This window comes from Typha latifolia, chromosome 14, assembly GCF_019914945.1.
Source record: "Typha latifolia isolate L0001 chromosome 14, TyphaL0001v2, whole genome shotgun sequence".
Classification (NCBI taxonomy): domain Eukaryota; kingdom Viridiplantae; phylum Streptophyta; class Magnoliopsida; order Poales; family Typhaceae; genus Typha; species Typha latifolia.
This window is the reverse complement of record NC_133099.1, coordinates 1,852,617-1,870,692: the sequence shown is the minus strand read 5'-3', so window position 1 is coordinate 1,870,692 and position 18,076 is coordinate 1,852,617. Positions and strand designations below refer to the sequence as shown.

Here is an 18,076-nt window from a genome sequence, read left to right as displayed (position 1 = left end):
TTAGTTAATTTGGATAGTACAAAGAAATACTTTATTATAATATTATAAAATAATTTATAAATACTTAAATTATTTATGTTTTTTTTTTCTTTTTGAAAAGAAAGAATAAGAGGAGATAGAAAGATGTGGTGACTAGGTGGTGGCCGAAGAAGATGGTGAAAGGATAAATAAGATAGTATGAGAGGATAGGATATTTTAATAATTTAGTTGACGTTGGGTAGTGAAAATAATATTGGGGTGTTAAATGAAAATTATAGAGAAAAAGTAGCAGTTGAATAATAATTAAATTATTTTTGATTTGGAGGTATATATAGTTATATATATGTATTAGTTAACAGTAATATTCAAAAAGTTTAAGTGGTATTATCTTATAGCTAAGTTATCCTTATGGAGTAATTATTAATACCTTTTTTATGTGCCTGTTAACGAGTGATGGACAGTACCAACTTGTGTCAATTAATATTTGGGTAAACTATGGAGGTAAACTGTTAAATTTATAACCTTCGAATAAAAGGGGTTAACGCTCTACTTCTATTTTGCGGGGTATTATTTAGTTCAGAAAGCTATCCACTATTGATACTTTCACTGCATCCATCGTCTCTTTGATGGTGCCATTCCATTTAAAGAAGAAATTATCAACAGAATTATTGTGATACATAAACTAAAGAGTAGAAACAGAGGCGTATCATTACTCTTTTATTCTTCACATATCCACAAAGCGGTTGTCACCACCTGTTGCAGTCGATTTCTCTTATTGCATGATTCAGAGAAAAGCTCGACAACAATGAACAGCAAATATCAAACTACGAATACCATCAGCTAAATTAGAGAGGCAGCAACTTGAATGCAACTCAGTATTTTCTCCTTTTCTTTTTCTTTTGTCGATCGATCATCTCTGTATCAAGATGTATCCCTGGTGACTTTATACTGGCACCTTTGGCTTTAAGCATCAAAGATTGAGCGATTAACCAGTCAACCTATAACAATATAGATGTGTTTGGAAGGTGAGTACGCATTCTTTCTTGAAACATTTGTCTTTGAAGTAGTACTGAAGCCATTACCTTTGCAACAACAATGGCCTGCGTCTGCGGAAACCAAAGAACAATTATCATTAATCGCTTGCTCCACCTGGAATTCTGTGATAAATTCCTATTAAGAGTTTTAGAGTGAGTTAACTTGCCTTCTTGGCTTCTGTGGTTTACCTACAGCACTGGCCGGTCCATCGTCGGTTGATGATCGAGTTTGATTGCTAGCTGCGGCCATAGTCTTTGCCTGAATCAAGATTGAACCCATCAAAGGCAGCAATGAGAATTAAGCAAGCTGCCATATTTTTTTTCTATATTTTGCTTCAACACACCAGGTTCCTGAACTGAAGATTGTACAAGAGTTGGAGATACTGCAGTTTAGCTTGCTTCTCCTCCTTGTTAACTTGCCGCCAAAAGCTGTAGATTGATCCCATGTTCAACACCTTAGTTGCATAGATCTTCCATGTATAGCTGCAATCGTAGTCCACCCTTTAGGTACTGAAACACTTATGAGGAAATAAGTTTCAGCATCATATTAGTTTTACCATTCATAGATGCGTTGTAGGCCAGAACCGGAGATCTTGTTCCAGTAATTAGGATCCCCCCTGCATTTCTCAAAGAAATCTGCAATCTTGTTGCTCGACTCCACGCCGTTTGTTGGATCGATATGGAAACCGGAAACTCCATCGATGATGATCTCTGCCGGCCCTCCTTGGTTAGTCGCAAACGTCGGCAGGCCGCAGTTCATCGCCTCGATAACTGTTAGTCCAAATGCTTCATACAATGCAGGCTGCCACAAGTAATGTCGTCGGTATTTCAGCTCCTTTCTAGTAGTCTCATGAAGGCAACGGAAGGAAAATTATAGAAGAAGTAATCATCATTGGTACCTGAACAAAGGCTCCCTTTGTATCGGCAATGCAGCGATAAAGCTCGCCGTTCCGAATGCGGTCAGTCTGCGCCGCTATCCACCGCAGCTGACCTTTAAGTTGATACTTCTCAATCAGAGAATGCATCTTCTTGATCTCACTTATCTCTTCTCTGTCTTTAGATTTTGCAGGGTCCAAGAAGCCGGCAACCACAACAAGATTCACAAGGTCCCTAAGCCTCTTGTTCTTCGCATACCATTCGACTAATCCAGTAATGTTTTTGATCGTGTCGAGCCTCGCCATAGAGAAGATGATCGGTTTATCTTTGTCTTCGAGAAATCCTCTGTGGCAATTATAGTTTACACGTTAGTTGCAAGTAGAGGTGAACAAAATGCAATCGAGTAGAAATTCAGGAACTTGCATGTGTTCATCATTTTCAACTTTGCTATATAACAACTCTTCTATGGCAGGATGAAATGAGGTCGAGCGCTTCTGCTTCTGAGTGAACGGGAAGTAGGTCGATTGATCAGCACCGGGAGAAGCTATGTTGAACTTTGGATCGAAGACATTGATGCCGGAGACGTAGCGGCAGAGGCCTGGCATTGTGAATGCATTGTGGCTCTCATATTGACCAGGCCTGTCCTTGCTGCATGGCCAAAAGTTGAAAATTTTTGTTAAAAGAAAAGTTGAGAGGATTTCAAACTGAAGTATAAACAGTTAACTAACCTTCCAGCAATTTCCTGGTATGTGCTTGTAATTATGAAATCACTAGTGTTCATTGCAATCACATCAGCGGTGAATTGGCATGAGAAGTGATTCTTTGGTTCTAATTCTTTCCAGTTAACATCAGAATCTTCATACTTGGTCTTTTCAAGAGCGTGTGCGATTGTTCCCTTGATAAAATTGTTCAGATGACTGTTAATATTTTCTAGCAGTTCCGAGACAAAAATGTAGGTAGAGTAATTACAGCAGAGATGGTAATTCATCATTACCAACGTAATTCCAAGTTTTGCTGACACCAGAGAAGCAACCAAGTTTCCATCAGTGTAGTTGCCAATGATCAAGTCTGGTTTCCCTTCTAAGTGGTCAAGAATCGTGGCAGCAGCATCCTGAGAATCCACAGAATTATTAATCTACTCAATAAGAGTAAAGCTACGCAGTTATACTTGGTGCTCTCTTAAGGCAAAATAGCATCAACTCACACACACACACCTGAGCATATCTCTCAAGGTAAGGATAGATATCAAACCGAGAGACCCATTGGCGCAGAAATCCGTCTTCCGTCCTGAACGGCACTCTAAGAATGTGCGAGTGCTTCGTGTTGAATATCGGCTCGAGTTCTCGATCACATTTAGTCCCCCTGGTGTCTGGAATCAACCTTGTCACCTGCAATCACCTCAGATGGTTTTGTTATGTCTACTTATAGTTTTCTTTTGGTTGATTCAGTAGAGATGCTCATGTGAGTTTTACCACAAGAATCTGTGGCTTTACAGTCAATCCCTGCTGTTTGATTCTGAGGAGCAATTCCTCCTCAAAGGCTCTAACTTGGTCTAGTATGTAAACAACCTGTTAAATATGCATGAGTATTTTATTATCAGATTGTCGTTATTCCAGCAAAATTTCTATTATCTATACCTGTCCGCCGGTATCCGGCAGACCAAGAACCTCTGCTTGTCCAAAGTACCCATGAGGAGAGAAGATCACAATGGTAAATATAGTAGGAACTCTACTGAAGAAGTTCTCCATGTTTGAAGGATCAGGTGCTTGCAGGACTTCAGATAGACAATGCAGTGTCTCCTTAACTCTTTCCGCAGTATCACCCCATCCTTTCTCTAGACCCCATTGTTCAAATCTTCAGAAGAATGTAACATAATTAGATATCCAGGAGAATTTCCAGTACAACTTATAACTTTGCTACGGATATATAGAAGAATCACCTGTGTTCAAACATTCCGAATGGTGTGCCTTTAGGCAGTCCACTTACAAATACCTCAGCCAGAAGCAATGCTGTCTGTAGTTTGTCAACAGCGTTGATTGTGTCATTGATCAATAGTTTCTGAAGAGTCACCGACAGAGCAACTTTTTAGTTAGTTTTTCAGTAATGCAGCAAATGATATGATTCATTATATCAAAGTTTGTACTTCTCCGGCGTGATTAAGGGCGAGCAAGTAGTCCAGCAATGGCTTCATGCTCTCAGAGTTCTCGCTCAGTTTGGATGATAAGAATCTGGATATGAATTGCATGCCATTCCCTATCGACGAAGGAATTGCAAGGTGAGGCGACGATAAATCAAAAGCTCCAAAATCCACTTCAAGTGAGTTTTCATCTTTTGCCCTACAATTTTCACAAATATCTTTAGGATTTCAATAGATAAAGCATTTGGCTTTACCCATAAGAGTTTTCTTTTTGATCATGAGTAAGTATACCATTTCTCATCATAGATTACTTCTTTGAACTTTAAGTACTCCGACGCCGTAATCCCTTCTACTGACAGATTATGAGAGTGGACTTTGACATACTCCCATATTCCAGGATGAGACCTGACAGCAAATGCTACTAATGGAGGAAGGACTACTGCTTCCTGCCATCCAAACATAACAATTTTACACAAAGAAGCTGTAAAGAATATAAGCCAGAATCTAAGGCAGATGAAGAGATAACCTGTGTTGAACAAATGAAGTGACCCAGAATGCTTTCAACTAGCTTGGCCTTCTCAACCTTGTCATCAATTGAATTCTCCAACTCTTCCATCAGTTGTTGGCTTTTCATGACCCTTTTACCTTTAGAGACATACCTAAATTCCAAATTGAGACAAAACATAATTTGTCTTGATATCACTGTGAACAACTTTTAACGGCATTCAAGAGAATTACTGCATTAATTTCGATACATCATACCTTGCGAAGCACCTCTTCATCTGATACTGGCTTTTTTTCAATGCTTCCGGCATGCTCTCTGTCATGGTGTCTGATCTCTTGAGGTTGAGTGAAGAGGTGTCCATATCCAAAGTTTCAATATTATATCTTATCTAAGTTCTAAACAACTCCTGAACTCAATCTTTTGAGTTTACAAAATGAAGGTACGATCAATTTATAGGACATGGTCTCCATAGCATCTGTTTGGATGCTCCACCTTGATTTCTTTAATTTCTTCGGAAGATAGATAGAATATGAGATTTGCTTGCTTTGAAACAGAGAGGAAAGCTGACATCAGAGAGAAAGCACATTGCTTGTCCAAGTGATCCCAAAGATATATAGAACGTAAGAAGGCATTGACTCCGAATTAGATGCTTCCTTTTTGAGTTTGCAATCTAAGATTGTCAGTTCTTTATCTGACCAACGTGCTAGAAAAGAAGAAAGCCTTTCTGCTCAATCGGGATTGGAACTTCTGCTTCCTTTATAAGAAAGGAAAACAAGAAAAACATCAAGTTATTAATTTCTTTAACAAAAAACATATTGTTAGTCACCTAAACAAAAGCCTCTAGATATTATACCACCGAGAATTCTTTTTCAAAAAAGAACTGGGATAAGTTCCCACTCTCAGAACACCGAAAATAAAAAAGGTCTAAAATGGAAGAACATGACACTGTCACCAGAGCAAAATGTAAAATAATGCAACTGAGTTGCTCAAAACAATCGACTTGATCTCTTGATTAGAAGATAACTTATCTGCTAAGTGCTGAACGACTGGCAGTACAGAGCAAAAATGAAAGAAAAAAAAAATCCATTAATAGAGGCATTCTACTCTTATCCTACAGAACGGGAAACACAGAACATAATTAGCAGCGCAAGTAGAAGCAAAGATGCATCAGAACGAGGAGACAAGCTGTAATGATACGTAGATAATTCAAATAAAAAATGTTCTTCCTATTAACAGTAAGGAAACAACTCAAATCACAATATTACATAATGTAATCCAGAGAGACGGACGAACTGATAATACAAATCTATAATTACATAAAGAAAAAGGAGAACGGGAGGAGATTTTTGGTGGGAAGAATCTATGACAAATCTTGTTCTCGTCGAATGTTGCTTGATTATTAGATACACTGTCGTGTTTCTAATCTAACAACAAATAAAGTCAATCCTCAATTGGTACATGGATATAACAAGAAGATAACTTTTCTATATACAAACTGAACATTTGGCATTGTTACCGAATGCACATAGCCACAAAACATACCAATAGGTTAACAGCTATTACATTGCAAAAGTGCTCGATCTTGTTGACAGAAATTTCTGCAGAATTAGTATCAACAATTTCACCTAATCCACTTGACTTCAGCAACTCAGCTTGTGTATGAATCTGAAGCCCCATTTTTTTTTCTATCGATACAAGAGCACCTCCGGAGCATGTTAGATTCACAGAAGGAGCTTATGCCAGATAAATCAGTTTTATACAATAGACGATGGAAGATTCACCTAGTCTGCAGACAACAATTGAATAGATTTGCTTCAGCTATATCTGGTAATCAGCCAGAGACTTCTTTGTCCAATAGAGTTCGATTAATAAGCACGCCTTCATCCCAAATCTCGGTCCACCTACAGAGGCACAGGATCGTATTAATATAAAGCCATGAAATAGTGTAATACAAGAATCATATCAGCATATCTTTAGGATTTTGAAATGCCCAAAATGTATGGGTGAAAATTTGCTGCATCGATGTGAAAATTTGCTGCATTGACCCATTACAACTACAGCAAGGGAAAATATACACGTTACATAGTAAAATCACACATGGAGAATTCTACATCTTAGTCTCCATCTATAAGAAAACGGTAGTAATATTCACATAGCAGAAAAGAAAAGCACTGTGTACAGAACAATCAACAACTTTTTCCAGAATGATGAAAATGCCCCCATATAGATCTGCGGGGGTGAAGCCAACAGGGATAAAATATGGGCATAATTGTTAAACTTGTAGTTGCCCTGCCAATACATTATCTCCCTATAAAGATCATATCCTAATAGAAAAACAATAAGTTATACCACATTCATAAGTAATGGCATTTACTAATTAGCGAAAGGCAAATATCCGTGCACTTTCATGTCATTCTATTGATGGTCATCACAGATAACAGAATGGGCTATGACATGCTTGTATGGGTCACCTTGATCCGTTAGCATCTATCAATAGACTTCCTCCATGACGCCAACCATTTTTGAAATGGCCAAAAAAGATACTACCGTTGTTTGAATAAAATCTTCCCTCTCCGTTAGCCTTCCCCTTCCAAAAATTTGCAAACCATCGGTCACCATCACGAAAATAGAACCAGCCCTACACAACATAATCAATAGTTATACTGAAATGTTCACTAGAATGCTAGGACAATCTTGAAACAGAACGCTTCACAACCACATTGATAATAACAAAAGCAAGAAGGAATATGGTTAAGAAAAAATCACATGGGATGCAGTTTTTCATAACAATCTTCTGAATCCAACCAACGAAAAACAAGGCCAGCAAGTAAGTCATTTCAAATGGTTACAAATACATTGGACACTGATAGTGATTTTGTCCAATAATTTACAGATAAGGATTAGAAAGCTGGAGAAGCAAGGACACTCTGATGTTAGATCTTAGGCATCAGAACAAACAATGGAAGAACTAAGTGGAAAATGGAAATAAGCCTCTATAGAAACTTCAGCTAGAAGAAAATTTGTTGGCACACAAATCATCTAGTCAGACATCAGTAAGAGTTTTGTGAGTTCATCAAATCAAGATATTGAACTGCAAAAAGTTATGTATTAAGGGATTGTAAAATCACTTTATAGAAAAATAAACATGGGAGAATCCTGTGTGTAAATTTGAGCACTGCCATTCTTTGAAGTACTTAAGCCAAATGAAATGCAAGATGTAAGCCATGTAAATACCAATATTTCACACCTTGCCATGCATAAGATCATCCCTCCATGCTCCATGGAATACATCTCCATTGCAGTAACATAACATACCAAGACCAGATCTCTTGCCACAATGCCACAAGCCATCATAAAAGCTTCCATCCATGAAGGTCAGACGACCCTGGACGAAAAGGATGACTGGATATGTCAAAAAGTCTGTAGATCCAACTAATTCAAGAGATGAACTATTGTCAACAAAATGAAAGCTGGAAAGCAAAATATTGCCTTGCAAAAAGCTCCAGATTGTATAATGTGGTACCTTTCCTTCAGGAAGACCTCCTTGGCATCGCCCTCTATAAGTCCCTCCCCTATATTGAATTTCCATTAGAGGAGTCCAACTTTTTTCTAATTCTCTTTCTGCTTCCTGCGTTGACATAATCACTTGTGGGGTTTATTTCAAAAAATAATAAACTACTAATTAAAAGGGATAAAGATTTGTGAAAATGTTTTATTTTTAATAGTGATTGACACAGCATTGTTTGTATGCAACATAGGCTATTCATCAAAGATATGAATAAATATATAGAGGGCTAAGTACAAACTTAACGTTAAATCTTTGTTCTTAAGATTTAACACTTCTGAATCCATTTAATGTGCCCCAATATCCAGAAAAGGCCTATCCCTAGGTGGAAGAAGTGAGATTTTATCTCTCACATCTTTGGGATAACTAGAGAAGGTTTTCAACAATCTTGAGGCATCTCTGGTTCTACTACCAGCTGCTTAGGGCATCCAATACTTATACACTTGTGGTTATGTATCAACTTCTGTTCTGATTTCCACATAACAATGCTTTAAAAGCAATGTACTCAAAACGCCCTTTTCTTATACTATTTGACAACTCCTGTCCTCGAGCGATCTCACTGAGGGACAGGAACATAGAATATTCCTGTAGATTGAAACCAGTTAATAGGTGGGCTATAGAAAAGAAACATAATTTAGTAAAATCCATTCTGTCAGAGACCTTGTCAAGCAATGAGACAGCCTGCTGATAGAGTCAAACTAGTGATGAGAAAAAAGTAAATGATCTGGATGACATCAGAACCCACCTGATTTGCCTATTATTGTTGGATACTTTTGGTAAAACCTAGAACAAAAGTGGCATATTGGTGAATCCCTTGCAATTCCAACAATTCCGACATCCCTCTTCCACATCGAGATGTCTTAACAAGACTACCCTTGCTCTAAGTTAGCTTCAATATTACTTTCATTCTTTTCTTCCATATAGGAAAGCCAGCACATCTATGTTCTTGTTGTCATAAATTTTTGGGTAAACTAGTTGCCAAAACTGTGTTTCTGCACTACTTCAGTAACTTCAATAGGCACCCATCTCTTTTGCACAGAACATATGCACGTGGAATTGCAAGTAGCACGTGTATATTAAACTCATTTAATCAACTCACCAAACCCAAAACCATCAAACTCCATTTTCTGCAAGTGGATATGTAAAGGGATTTTAAGTACATGGGTAGTATTAGTCCACAAAAAATACAGGAGACAAACAAGTGCAGAGTGGCCAGAGTGTAACTGGCAGTTTTTTCTCAACGAAAATGTTCTCTTCAACTTCTCTCAAAGTGCTACAAACATTGAGCAATAACAAAAGAGATTGTCGATTTTATTATTTTCATAACAAGAAACATGAGGCAGACAAGATATCACCATGCACTTTGACAAAACTGAAGTTCATGGTAAAAAATAAAAAAAATTGGAGATTCTTACAAGTATCAATTAGCAACATTAACACATTAAAGAGACCATCGTCCTTAAAAAAATTTCCCAACTATATTGACTACAGAGACAAGGCAGAAAATACATACCAGCATTGATGCTGCACGGGACGAAAGTACACCTCGTTTTTTAGACTCGTCCACATGTTTCCTCTTCATAAGTGTCAATGCAAAATTATAAATTCCTAGCACTCTCTCTAAACCTGCCTCAGTGAATGATTCTGCATAAGTGGCATTTTTGGTGCCAAAGGATTCACCACTATGGTTCTCAAACTGTGTGGGTTCTGAATTTGGAGATTGATCATCCCGTAGTTCAGAAGATTTTACACCAACAGGAAGAGTGAATATCTCAAGTTCATCAATTTTGTTGCTTCCATTTAGGGTAGCACGTTCTTTGGCCCATAGCTGTGCAATGTGGAATCCAGGACCAATGTTCAACAAATTGGGTTCCCACTGAAAACCTGATGGTTTCAAATAGTGAATACTATACAAAGTCAGAGTTGAATTTACAAGAGGAGAACATAAATTTCAAAATCAAATTGCCAATTGGTCAACCTCCTTTCGTTGGCTTATTGGTTTCTGAGAAAGATTCAGAATTGGCTTCTTCAGATTCGACTCCACTTGTTTTTTTTCCAGACATTGATTCCCTACAATAAAAGGAAATTATCACAAGATCCTGTCTGACATCATGTTATACGATTCTTTAGTACAGCATATGAAGGGGACAGGAAAAAGAAAATATCACCATACTTGTTGTATCTTTGAGTTCCATTTTCTTCAGGAAATGCACCGAGGTCACCAATGCAACTGTTAATGGACTCCAAACTCGACAAGTTTGTTGAGCTTCCTTTGTCTATTGAGCTTAAGACACCCTCAGCTGACTCACAAGGAGAATGAACTGGCCTACTGTCATTTGGCACTGGAAAATCTCTTCCCAAAACGGAGCAAAGAAAGGGAAAATGCAGAGCTAAACTCGAAAAGAAGCCCTTCTTTTGGGGAACAACATTTCGGTCGCAGCTGATGGTTGCAGAATTCACATCAGAACGTCATAAGAGAACTTATATATTAATGAGAAATTTATCCACATAAAAGAATAGAATACAAAACCTTTTTGAAATTAAAAATAGATTTCAACTTTCTAGAAAGACTGAAAGTGAGACCATAATAACCAGTAAAAATTTCCAATTCATCAAAATGGCTTTGCATGTTCCTTCTATTTTTCTTCTTTTGTTATTCTTGAACTTGCTCTAGGGTATTTGAAGGCCTGAAGCAGAACTTAGTGATGTTAAAATTTGTTTCCTTAACTCATTACAAAGCCATTCCTGTTATCTTTCTTCTTTTGTTAAAGACTAACATTATTCTTGAACTTGCTCTAGGGTATTTGAAGGTCTGAAGCAGAACCTAGTGATGTCAAAATTTGTTTCCTTAACTCATTATATTAACACATAGAAATCTCTGTCCTTGCAGTATTCAGTTTTTAGATATCTCATGAAATAATGGGCGTGCAAAACACAACATCTTCATTATTTAGAATAAGAAATAAAAAGTTAACTGCTGCATGACATTAACACACCTAATTCATGACAGAGAATAAGATGAGATTTTTAACAGAAACAACCTGCTAGGCATAACAATTTTATCATAAATCTCAACCTCTAAAGAAAAATATAGGACAATTATGATCAGTTTGTCATGATCACTTTGTCAGGTAGCAGGCACTTCAGCAACAGCCACACATTAGTTTAACTGCAATTTTTTTATGGTTTGAAAATATTATTTCTGCCCCACCAGCAATAGAAGCAACAAAGTGCAGCACGATCGGCCCTACAACCTAACCAACTCATAATTCTTTCACACCTGTCAGTATAAAGCATAAGTTTGCAATCGACATGTTTATTAGTCTAATGGTTTAAAAAATGAGATAATAACTGCTTCTAAGAGACTGGCATCTAATGATTGTCCATGTCAGCAAAATTGGAGGTGGCTATTCTGTATTTTTCTATGACACACACATGTTAATAGATGGAAAAAGAAAGGTTCATCAAAAGCTGGAATGAACTAGTGAGAGAGTTATTTTGAACTAAATTGTGATAATTATAGCCAAAATGTCAAACTTCAATACAAAATTTCAAATACTTACCCCACAATCAGAAGCGTTATTGCTATTAGATTCGGCTCAAGATCAGGTTCACAAACTTGGGAGAATATAATTTCCTTGGTGAATTCTGTAATTCGGCGAAAGGTATATATAATTGAGAACAGATCACTTTCGTCCAAAATACAAGCACTTGTCAGAGTGAGGATAACCACACTATTCAACTCCTGTACACCGCAAGTCCTCAGAATAATCAAAGCCAAGTATATGCATGAAAAAATGTATAAGGTGATTGACACAGAATTATGAGAGGACAAACATCACAGTATATCTCCTTGAGAAAGGAATACAATATCCTATAACATAACTAGACAAAAGTGATATATGAAACTTAAAATAACAGCATTGCTAAAGCGCTGCAGGTAAGATAGTATTTGTGGAGACATGCAAATGGCTGATTTTCAGCATCACACCACTCTATTCACTAAGCAAGAATTGGGGAAGAGTTACAAGCATATTATGCAACCTTTTAGATACACAATAAGATCAAATGAGGCTCTCAATGTGTACATCAGAAGTTACAGTGGCATAAGAACAAAACACCTATAATGTAGCCAGGTTGTTAGCTTATTCTAGTGCATATGGAAGGAACCCGTTGACTAGCACCTAAAATACTATTTAGATATGAGCAAGGACTAAAAGTGATCACAAGTATACAGAAGCTATCACAATTAATCATTAATGCAATGTATTGAAAGAGACAGCAATGTTTAGGGAAACTTAAAATGTCCAAGAAGAAAATATCATATAGAAATGCTTCATTGAAATGAGAAAATTAGTTAATACCTTTATACCACCACGAAGAAACGGACAATGAAAGACAGCCTGCATAATTGCTGATTTGACGTTATAGCCAGCACCAAATCCAACTTTAGCTTCTCCATATCTTTCTAGAAGCTATAAGTAAAGTCGCAATTTCAACAATTGGGAGTGGGGTAAATCAAAAGGTAAAAAAAGAAGCTACATTCTTCTACGAGGCTGGAACTCACAGTTTTGCAAGTAATTGACAAGGACAAATTTTTACCTCGATCAGTACAGTTGGTTTGACTTCCTCGATTTGCCCATCTGTTGAATTTCGAAAAATGAGATGTGACCTCTGCAAGTTCACCAATATGTGATATTAGGATAAGATATCGCAAGATTTGAAATTATGACCACAGTGACAGGGATGTAAACTTACAGACATCATGATAGAGATTGTGCTAATAGACAACAAAACAGCATTGTTTGAACTTTCTAAAGCTTCAGCAAGTGTGCCAACTTCCGTTTCAAGTAAAGAATCTGCTTCAACCACTGTAAGACAGAAAGTAAACTTTATGGTGGTCACAGTAACATGGTCAAATAAGTGCTGTTTCTACAGTAACAAATGTAAGTTCTTAAAGCTATGAGGTATATTCAAAGATATTTTGAAGGAAACCTCATACTATGTAAACCAGAAGGTAGATCTACTATTAGCCAACAGGAATCATAAACTGTCATCCACAGATCCTCCATAAAAAACAATAATATGAACCACATGCTTTCTCTCCCCCTCTATCTTGAGTACAATCATCCATCGGCTACCAAAAGCAGGCTAGATGCTATCTTATTTCACAGTGGTTTTAATATATCCAAAAGTAAACTTAAGTATCTCGAAGACATATTTGTGACATGCTGCAACCCAATCTACGAGGAAGTAAATTAGACGTGCATGACTTCAATACAAATATTAGGTGGACTACCAAACTTGTTCACAAATTAAATATTATGAGCTTGACAAGTTCCAATAAGTGCTTGTGTTGTTTCACTCAAGGATGGCCGTGCTGACCGGCACGGGGCGTGCCGATCAGCACTTGCCGTGCCGGCGGCGTACAGGCACGTGGCACGAGGGGTGCCGTACAGCACCCCTCCTAATAGCTTTGCCACGACCTTGTCGTCGAGCTCGTTGTCGCCGTCGCCGTCACCGCTCTCGGCGCTCGCCCGATCTCGCGTCGAGTGCCCTAGCTGAGGGAGGGGAAAAGAGAGAGAGAGAGAGAGAGAGAGAGAGAGAGAGAGAGAGAGAGAGAGAGAGAGAGAGAGAGATTTATCGGTTAAAAACTTAAGTTGCGAATTCGGATCCGAATTTGCAACTTAAGTTTTTAACCGATAAACCTGACGCGAGCTCGGGTGAGTGGCGACGACGACGGCAACCAGGAGCGGCGCCGGCGAAGGCCAGCGACAGCCAAGGTGGTACATTTTTCTCTCCTTTTCTTACGGCACGTGCCGTGCCAACCGGCGATCGGCACGGGCCGTGCCTATGGCACGGCCATCGTTGGTTTCACTTTCACACAAAGTTCAATTAGATTGATGTGCTTTTATCTAAATAAAAAAAAGGTAATTCAGACATAAACCCATGAGCTTTCACTTAAAAACATATAGGGATTTTCATTGATTCATATCATTCCATATAGAATAAAAAAACTAAGTCATTCCATAATCTATTGCTATCCAAAAAATACCTAGTATTATCAATAGTCTAAGAAGAAGAATTACCGATGTGCAAGTGTGAGCACTGATGAAGTTTGTTAAGTAAATCATCTGCCTACATAGAAAGCCAGAAGCCAATGTAATAATTTTGCAAAGAACCAATTAACTAAGATAGACCAGAAGCATAATAATTCTTACTGCAAGATAATGTTTCCAATGTTACATGAGTGCGACAAGTTGTTAAATTACAATTCTACCAACACATTTATCAATATGACACTCAGTTTCTCAACTGCTATTGTTCATCTGTATTAATCTGATCTAACTGCACAAGGTATGAATTTTCTAGGCATCATCATAAGTTCTAAAGCACAGTAATAAAGATAAATACTTCTCAAAAACAAAACAAAGTTCTTGTTTCAACATTCGCCATAGCTAATGAATTAATGAATTCTATAAGATTATTATTCTCAAGGCACATATGGCACAGAAGCCCAAAACGTATATTTAAAGTCAAAAGATCTTGGTAAAGATATAAGAAACATAAATCATATGCTCCAACCATCTCTTGGACCAACTTAATTCATCTTGAGTGTAATATGTGTCCGACAATATATTATGCTTGCAATTCTTAATCCTTCCTTACTGTGTATACTGGATTGTATTGAATAAAATTTGCACTTTATAAAAAAATTTAAGTCATTGCCTCTGTCTCTATTTTTTAACCCGCATTTGGAGAAGCTAACTTAATTCTTTGATTTTTCTCATTGCTAAGCAGACAGAAAATCTCAAAAGATGGTACAGTAGATATACAATTGAACAGTGCTACCTCTTGTTGCCGTCTTTGTCCCTCAAAACTGAAGGGCTTCAGAAAAATAGAAACAGCCAATCCACCTGACGATTTAACAGCTCTAAGAAGCTCCAAAGCTGTAATATGATCTAAGCCATGTCCAGCGCTTGCCACCTATAACAATAAATTCATGTAACATATAAGATTTGCAATTTTAGTCCCCGTAAATAATGTAACCAATTTCATTCTGCACTGGATGAATCATGAATCAATGAGAAAGTCGAGAACATGGAAATATTCTCTTCAGCACAAGTAGGGTGTTGTAAGAATCATGGTAATGCTTCATGGTTACAGCTTCAAGCATGGAAAAGGCCTCTCCAACGACAGGGCTAAGGCTGTATACAGCATGCCCTTATATGATCCTACATTCTGGGAGCCTGCCATACTGGCAGTGAAGTTTATGTTTGGCAATAATTGATAGTGAACACTAGCATGATTTTTGTTATAAGTTTCAGTAGCCTATAGACTCTGTACTAAAAATCTTTGCCATTAGCACCTGAAGGTCCTCAACAAATTTCCAACCTTCAAGATGAACTTCTTTTCTGAACCAGTTGAAGCACTTCTAGTCTTGTTACCTGGAGGATGTTCCCGAACTTTAAATGTTTATGCTAGTTACCTATATAATTGTCCCTTCACCCCACCCCCAATGCAAAAACTGAAAATACTTTCTTAAAATCATGCATAACTCATAATAGGCCACTGTGTGCAATTTCTGCCAAAGAAGCATTGATTCATTGGATGTGATAGCATGCAGATTCTCTTCGTCTAATATTGGGCTTCTCACTATGCAAGTCATAAGAGATGCATAAATTATATTTGAAAATGATAGTAGACCAAACTTTTTTTTTCACCTAAATGTCCTTATCAGTGTCCAACAACCACAAGCAATAACTTTAAATAACTGAACACTATGAAAGCATAAAAGAAGTTAACAAGTTAGAGAAGATGAGGTGTGTACAAACAAGAATAAGTGCTGGAGGACATGGATGAAGAGTCAAGGGAAATTCCACGTCTCTGAGAACCACATCTGAAAATAAAGAATGTCAAGACAAAAAAGCAGTCATTTTATTTTTCCAACTTTTTTGAATAAAATTAAAAAACACAGAAGGACATCATCCTCTGAATGAAAAATAAATGGAGCATATTGCAGCAGGAAGTTACTTGAACAAAAACCATGATGAGGATTTCAAAAGACTAGTTCTAGTCTTCTTCTAGATAAAGAGTGAAAGCAAGAAATCATTTCAGATAACCATAAGAACGTTCATTAAAGAATATATTGTCTTTTTGTAGGAAATTAATTGGTGTGCGTTGCAGCAGGAAGGTTCCTTGGACAAGGTCAAAAAGACCAGTTCTAGATAAACAGTGAAAGCATGAAATTATTTTAGATAACCGTAAGAGCGTTGAGTAAATAATAGATTCCATCTATTATAGGAAACAACATGAATCTATTTGGATGTTGGGTAATTGACTAGGACCAAGGCATCTATAATTATAACTTACAAAATACACATTTGCCATGCATCTGTTTTCTTGTGTTTAGGAGTAGACAAGGTTTTCAAACTAAAGATTACTCGTGAAATTAAAATTTCTGAGAAATTCTTATTCAAAATTGGTACCAGTAACAAAACTGTGCTGCTCAAGACTTTGAGACAAATTTTGGTGCAATTTTGATATGTCATTCAAATTATATGCTCTCCAAGAGACAATAGCTTATATCAATATTGCAACATATGGAAATATAATCCTTTTCACTTTTCAGTGATATATAGTTCTATATGATATAAGGTCTCCATAATGACCTTTCCCAAGAAAAGATCATCTTTAAAAATAAAAATAAAAATAAAAAAACTAGAAATAGTGCAACTAAGGATGAGTTAGAACCTGTTCCGTTGCACCTTTGGAGTAATTGCACTTTGGAAGAATCTACCATATGTATAGTCCTGCAAAGTTCGTGATAAGAAAAGAAAGGAGCAAGCTAACGAAATTAAAAGAAAAACAGAGAATCTCCACACCGTAGAGCGAGCAAAATGAACAGGATCAAATGGAAATTGCAATTTCTGACAATGATAAATGTTGTCTAAAATTTTGTAAACAGTTCTCAAATCGAACCGTACCATTTCAATGATGTAAGCAGTTCTTAGATAAAAAATAATAGAAAATTTAAAAGGCAATTGAACTAATCTATAAACCTCACAATGCGATAACGGCAATCTAATAATTATAATCTCGCGGCCTCCCCTATCCGGTTTTTGAATTAGAATTTCCATCCCAGATTTGAGTTGAGAAAACATAGAGAAATTGCATTCGGTCCTTGTTACCAGAATCTGAGGCGAGAAGCGGAGACGGAATGCGAACTCAAGCAGAAATCGATGACGGCGTCCTTCCGGCTCCCGATCCCGATCACCTCCACGGGATCCGAGTCACGACGAGAGACCGCGTGGCCGTTCGCATCCGAAGACCACGACGAGGCGCGAACAAGAATACGACGCTTCCCGCCACGGAAAGCCAAGAAACGCCTACCTCCCTGGAGCCTCGCAGGGGAAGGGAACGAGCTGAAGGAAGCGTGAGAGTTCGACAGCGAGCCGCTTCGAACGGCAAGCGCCATGGCGAGAGAGGAGGATGGAGACGGGGGTTTTAGGGGTATTGGTGGAGCGTGGAAGAGAAAGGCATCGGTTTATCTCTAATTTCGGAAAATGAGACGGGACGTAAAAAGAGTAAAGGGAGATTTATCAAAAAACACCCCTACATTTGTCATTTATTAGTATTCACCCTCTAATATATATCAATTCAATCTGTATTTTCTTGAAGTATATAGTGAAAAATGAGCGGATATAGTTACAATATCATCATCTTACATGGGTGTTAATTAGAAAAAAAAAAAAAAGAAGTAAAAATATAGCGCCTGATTTAAAAATTACTCTTTTGTTAAAGAATTTTATGACAGTACGTGAATGATAATAAAAGAAAATTATAGGATGTTCTGATAAATTTTCTAAGAAAAATAAAATATTTGCATTTCACCACCACGTTATATGTTTATTACGTTTTACCCAATTTTTAAACTATTTTTTAATTCGAACCCTGTTTTCAAATTAAATTTTTAAAAA

The 18,076-nt window shown here is 37.3% G+C and overlaps 2 protein-coding genes across 8 annotated transcripts; both read right to left on the bottom strand.

Moving 5' to 3' along the window:
* Nucleotides 1–573: 573 nt before the first annotated feature.
* On the bottom strand, nucleotides 574–5,285 carry LOC140800969 (sucrose synthase 7-like). 2 transcript variants are annotated; one of them, XR_012111340.1, is made up of 18 exons: nucleotides 4,789–5,285; nucleotides 4,553–4,685; nucleotides 4,318–4,472; nucleotides 4,033–4,225; nucleotides 3,829–3,947; nucleotides 3,527–3,743; nucleotides 3,362–3,457; nucleotides 3,104–3,277; nucleotides 2,884–3,000; nucleotides 2,618–2,784; nucleotides 2,313–2,537; nucleotides 1,913–2,234; nucleotides 1,571–1,815; nucleotides 1,358–1,496; nucleotides 1,181–1,272; nucleotides 1,062–1,085; nucleotides 814–977; nucleotides 574–732 (listed from the first exon to the last, which is right to left on the bottom strand). XR_012111340.1 is itself a non-coding variant. In XM_073155922.1 (17 exons), the coding sequence occupies exons 1-17, from the start codon at nucleotides 4,890–4,892 to the stop codon at nucleotides 965–967; spliced, it is 2,535 nt and encodes an 844-aa protein (XP_073012023.1). In that variant the 5' UTR covers nucleotides 4,893–5,285; the 3' UTR covers nucleotides 574–964. The 2 variants fall into 2 exon arrangements, 1 of the variants encoding a protein (XP_073012023.1); XM_073155922.1 differs by having other exon boundaries at nucleotides 574–977.
* Nucleotides 5,286–5,714: 429 nt separating this feature from the next.
* LOC140800968 (protein ACCUMULATION AND REPLICATION OF CHLOROPLASTS 3, chloroplastic) lies at nucleotides 5,715–17,651 on the bottom strand. Of its 6 annotated transcripts, XR_012111337.1 has the most exons (17): nucleotides 17,288–17,651; nucleotides 16,851–16,909; nucleotides 15,932–15,996; nucleotides 14,949–15,083; nucleotides 14,186–14,234; nucleotides 12,855–12,967; nucleotides 12,699–12,770; nucleotides 12,461–12,571; nucleotides 11,660–11,841; nucleotides 10,270–10,536; nucleotides 10,075–10,166; nucleotides 9,610–9,980; nucleotides 8,055–8,159; nucleotides 7,779–7,916; nucleotides 7,003–7,169; nucleotides 6,313–6,432; nucleotides 5,715–6,216 (listed from the first exon to the last, which is right to left on the bottom strand). XR_012111337.1 is itself a non-coding variant. In XM_073155919.1 (16 exons), exons 1-16 carry the CDS (start codon nucleotides 17,572–17,574, stop codon nucleotides 6,363–6,365), a joined length of 2,283 nt encoding a protein of 760 aa, XP_073012020.1. In that variant the 5' UTR covers nucleotides 17,575–17,651; the 3' UTR covers nucleotides 5,715–6,362. The 6 variants fall into 6 exon arrangements, 3 of the variants coding, with proteins under 3 accessions (XP_073012020.1, XP_073012021.1, XP_073012022.1); XM_073155919.1 differs by having other exon boundaries at nucleotides 5,715–6,432; XR_012111338.1 differs by lacking the exons at nucleotides 5,715–6,216; nucleotides 6,313–6,432 and having other exon boundaries at nucleotides 7,029–7,169; nucleotides 8,021–8,159.
* Nucleotides 17,652–18,076: the final 425 nt, after the last annotated feature.

Excerpts from the sequence above, each read along its gene's own strand:
- LOC140800969 (XM_073155922.1), bottom strand. The coding sequence starts at position 4,892 with ATGGACACCTCTTCACTCAACCTCAAGAGATCAGACACCATGACAGAG. Across the intron at positions 3,278-3,361 it reads TAAAGCCACAGATTCTTGTG|GTGACAAGGTTGATTCCAGA; the intron begins GTAAAACTCACA and ends AGGTGATTGCAG. Across the intron at positions 2,538-2,617 it reads TACCAGGAAATTGCTGGAAG|CAAGGACAGGCCTGGTCAAT; the intron begins GTTAGTTAACTG and ends TTGGCCATGCAG.
- LOC140800968 (XM_073155919.1), bottom strand. The coding sequence starts at position 17,574 with ATGGCGCTTGCCGTTCGAAGCGGCTCGCTGTCGAACTCTCACGCTTCC. Across the intron at positions 7,170-7,778 it reads ATGATCTTATGCATGGCAAG|GGCTGGTTCTATTTTCGTGA; the intron begins GTGTGAAATATT and ends TATGTTGTGTAG. Across the intron at positions 6,433-7,002 it reads ATAGATGCTAACGGATCAAG|GTGGACCGAGATTTGGGATG; the intron begins GTGACCCATACA and ends GTGCCTCTGTAG.